At 40.9% G+C, this 3,972-nt stretch overlaps 1 protein-coding gene across 1 annotated transcript; it reads right to left on the bottom strand.

Moving 5' to 3' along the window:
• Positions 1-558: 558 nt before the first annotated feature.
• LOC127245980 (uncharacterized) lies at positions 559-2,435 on the bottom strand. The gene is made up of 3 exons (XM_051267146.1): positions 2,291-2,435; positions 664-1,362; positions 559-596 (listed from the first exon to the last, which is right to left on the bottom strand). Exons 1-3 carry the CDS (start codon positions 2,433-2,435, stop codon positions 559-561), a joined length of 882 nt encoding a protein of 293 aa, XP_051123103.1.
• Between the last annotated feature and the right edge of the window lie 1,537 nt (positions 2,436-3,972).

The following is a 3,972-nucleotide window of genomic DNA, read 5'->3' as shown; positions in this document are numbered from 1 at the left end:
AGAAACCACTGCTCACTAGTCTTTGGATCCTCCTAAGGTTGACATGACCCAATCTAAGGTGCCAAAGATATGTTTGATTCGATTTAGAAGATTGTTTTCTTTTTAATGATGAAGATGCATGAACTTGAGTATTGGTTTCAGTTTGATGCGCACTAGTAATAGTATAAAGATTGTTTTCCAATGTGCCAGAACAGATAACAACTTTGTTTCTCATAATAAAAACGCTTTTATTAAAAACAACTGAATATCCATCCACAAAAAGTTTCGAAACTGAAATTAAATTCTTTCTAAAACTTGGCACATACAAAACGTTCTTTAAAACTAAAACTGAATCAGAAAAAGATAAATGCACATCTCCCACTGCAACCGCTGCCACTCTGGTTGCATCTCCCAAGCTTATGATAATCTCGCCCTCACTCAGCTGCCTTGGTGGCAGGAACCCCTGCATTGTACAACAAACATGATCAGTGGCTCCTGTATCTACTACCCAAATGCTGGTAGAACTAGCCGCGAAACATGTTTCAACAAGCAAAGTAGAAGACGTACCATCTTTGCCCTTCAGAAGGGGACAATCAGCTTTCCAATGTCCTGTCTTGCTGCATTTAAAGCACTTCCCCTTTGGCTTCTTCACGCCACCAGAAGGCGCGACCGACTTGCTCCCACTATTTGCAGCACCCTTTTTCTTGGCAGGCTTTTTCTTCTTCCCGCCTTTCGACGAAGAAGGTCCAGACTGCGCAGAAAACAGCGCCTGTGGAGTCCTACCCATGAGTCCCTCCGCTGCAACCAAATCCACAAGAAGCTCGGCTAAAGTATAGTCCTTCTTGGTCAGGATTGTGTTGAGACGGAAATTCTCGTAGGACTTAGGGAGTGAGTGCAGGATCATATCGATCTTGGTGTCAGCATCGATTTGACCCCCGAGCAGCTCTATCTCATTCAGATTTTCCATCATCTTGAGAACATGCTCACGCACAGAAGTTCCCTCTGGCATGAAGGAAGTCATAATCTTCCTCATTGCCTCAAATCGAGCAGCCCTATCTGACTCACCAAAGAGCTCCTTGAGGCTCAACATCATGTCAGTAGCAGTAGGCAACTTTTCAACCTGCAATTGCAACATATTGGTTATTGACGCCAATATGTAGCAACGGCTCATTTGATCAGCCCTATGCCACTTCCGATGAGCCTCCCTTTCCTCTTCAGTGGATTCCTCAGTTAAGTCTGCTGGAGCAGGGGTGCTTAGGACGAATTTATAGTCATCCGCAGCAAGGACAATGTCCAGATTTCGTTTCCAGTCCAAATAATTCGGACCAACGAGTTTGTTTTGATTGAGAACAGTCATAAGTGGATTGAACGACATTTTGATAACTGAAATAAACAAACAGAAACATGCAAACACGTAAGCAGTAATTCACATTAACACATAAGCATAAAATCATGGGAAAACCTCAAAAACCACGAGATTATACATATCACGACAGCTCAGTAAATCGCACATGCAAGCCATGTTATGACGGACGTTTACACATGCATTCACCAAACAGGCAGCTAGCCTATAATTTCATTATCTCATCAACTTATCCTTATGACGAATGAAATTAATTGCCGATACTTTAGAACTGGCCATGTGAATTAAAACAGGGACCCCGTTGGGGGGTTATATCTAAAATCCACATCTAAGTAATGACCATAATTTAACGCCAAGGACAACTATTTACAGTTAATATGCAACCGAAGGGCAGTCATATTTAATGCAAATAATCTCCTACAGTTATCACGAATTAATTTATCTAGTAAACTTATGAGTGACATATCCGTTAGGGAGGAGACCCCATGGATCCCACGTATGCCACACACTTTACTTAAAATTAAATCACTTTAATTGAAGTCTTATCTAGTAAACTTGTGCATGTTAATATCCGTTAGGGAGGAGACCCCATGGATCCCGCGTATAACAAACACTTTACTTAAAGATCAATTATGGAGGCCCATGAATTAATAATAATTCAACTTAAATACTTAGTCATTTAAACTTTAAGGTTTTGACAGCATGCATAGAATAATTAAATTCCTAGCATGCTCCTAACATGCTTGTAAATTTAAATCATGCCTGTCACATAATCATGCATATCACATAATACTTTGGCAAGCATTAATTTAAATACATCCACAAAGCAATAAAAGGCAGAAAATTAAAAGCACACCCACGCAGCCCTTAAAACCCTAACCAATAGCCTAAGACAACCATTACAGGATTAAAAGGGGCGCGGACAGATGCTAGACATCGGCCTCTCACGCGATGGAAAAACTGGAACCTGGCCGCCTCGGGAAGAAGTCGCGAAAACTTCCTGAACACGATCGAATTTGGCTGCGGCATTCGCCGTTACGGCGTAGCTGTAATTCGTGTAGATCTCGTCCTCCCGTTTCCGAAAAGGTATCATGGGCTGAAAACGGACAACCGAGGCAAAAGTTATGGCCAAAACAGTTTCAGCCGACGGAAACCCTAGATTTTCGGCCCAAAAGCCGAAAACCTAATTTCCATCACCAAAAATTGTTTCTTGGCCGTCACTACAAGCCTCATGTCCGCCCTTACCTCCAGCGCCACCTCTGCTTCGCTGCCCCACTGCGTTCGTGGCTGTTCTGCTTATGCGAACTGCTTCCAAATCGCCTCCCTTTTTCATGTCTTTTTCAGAATTACGCAGTATAACTCAAAACAACATGAAAAGCCCTACATACATGGATCTATATACAAAACCGCCTATCTACCCACACTTATTATCTGGTGGGAAAAACGATTACAACAAAACCAAAAGGGCTGCGAAGGGAAACAACATACACGCACAAAAAAAAATTCATTCCATACATTACATGCGAAAACGTTAAAGACAATACCAACTACACGTTTTCTGGCAGAGCCAACAATCCACGAAACCTTGCTCTGATACCAATTGTAGGAACACGCCGGTGAGGGCTGTTCATTCCCACGAATCGTTGTTGGATGCCAACGCGTACATACATGGTATTAAACGATCCTAAGCATGCTCCTATAAGAATGAACTAGAGATGTACCCTTTTTGGAACCACCAACAGCAATCACGAACAGGTTGATTCCGCTAGAGACCTTCCAGACTGTTCCCGAACCCCGCTCGAACACCGGATGGGCGGCGATCTATCAAACGGAGGGAGACGAATTTTGCTCTTCGTGAAACCCTAGAGCTGACGGCTTGCACCTGTGGTTTTCGCCTCTTTTTAAAAAAAACGTCACTAGGGTTTGACAAAGACCGCATATTAATAAGTCTCCCAACAGGTAATTGGGCCAGACCGGGGATCTTTAGAAGGTGTTGGGCTCGGGCTCCCTTATAGATCCAAATCTCTATATTCAGCCCTGAATATAATTCGAATCATAAAATATTAATTCATTCCATTAAAGAATTAATATTGCACTCCCAGCCCAACCCAAATTGAATCTGGGCTTCTATTAAACTTAATTAATTCCCCATGTTTAAGATGTTCCACATTCATTAATTAATTAAATCTTCTGACAATTTAATTAATTAATATCTTTTAATTCCTTAAGTAATACCACTCAAAACTTATTATTGTACGGATTAAATCCACCTGCAGGGTTTATACAATAATCCTTATTGAGTTCCTTAAGGGGATGTCATCAACCTGGATGTCCAGGACATGGTGCCTTAATGATAATAAATTAATTACTATGCGAATAATGTAGTTGCCCAAAATACAAAGCATATTGAATCACTAAGGATTCTCACTTATGGTAAATTAAAGCAACGAACATTTATTCCATATATTTAATTTATTTCATCTAAGGTTAAGAATTAACAGAGTTACCAAGATCTTGGTTCTTCAATGTCAGAATAGAAGAACATATCTCAACTGTGATCCTTTCAATGTGACGCAGCACATTAGTGTAAACTAATAGTCAAGACAAACTAATTCCAAGTTTACACTACA

This window comes from Andrographis paniculata, unplaced genomic scaffold (genome assembly GCF_009805555.1).
Source record: "Andrographis paniculata isolate CXL003 unplaced genomic scaffold, ASM980555v1 Contig260END, whole genome shotgun sequence".
In the NCBI taxonomy this organism is placed as follows: domain Eukaryota; kingdom Viridiplantae; phylum Streptophyta; class Magnoliopsida; order Lamiales; family Acanthaceae; genus Andrographis; species Andrographis paniculata.
This window is presented reverse-complemented; position numbering and strand designations above follow the sequence as displayed.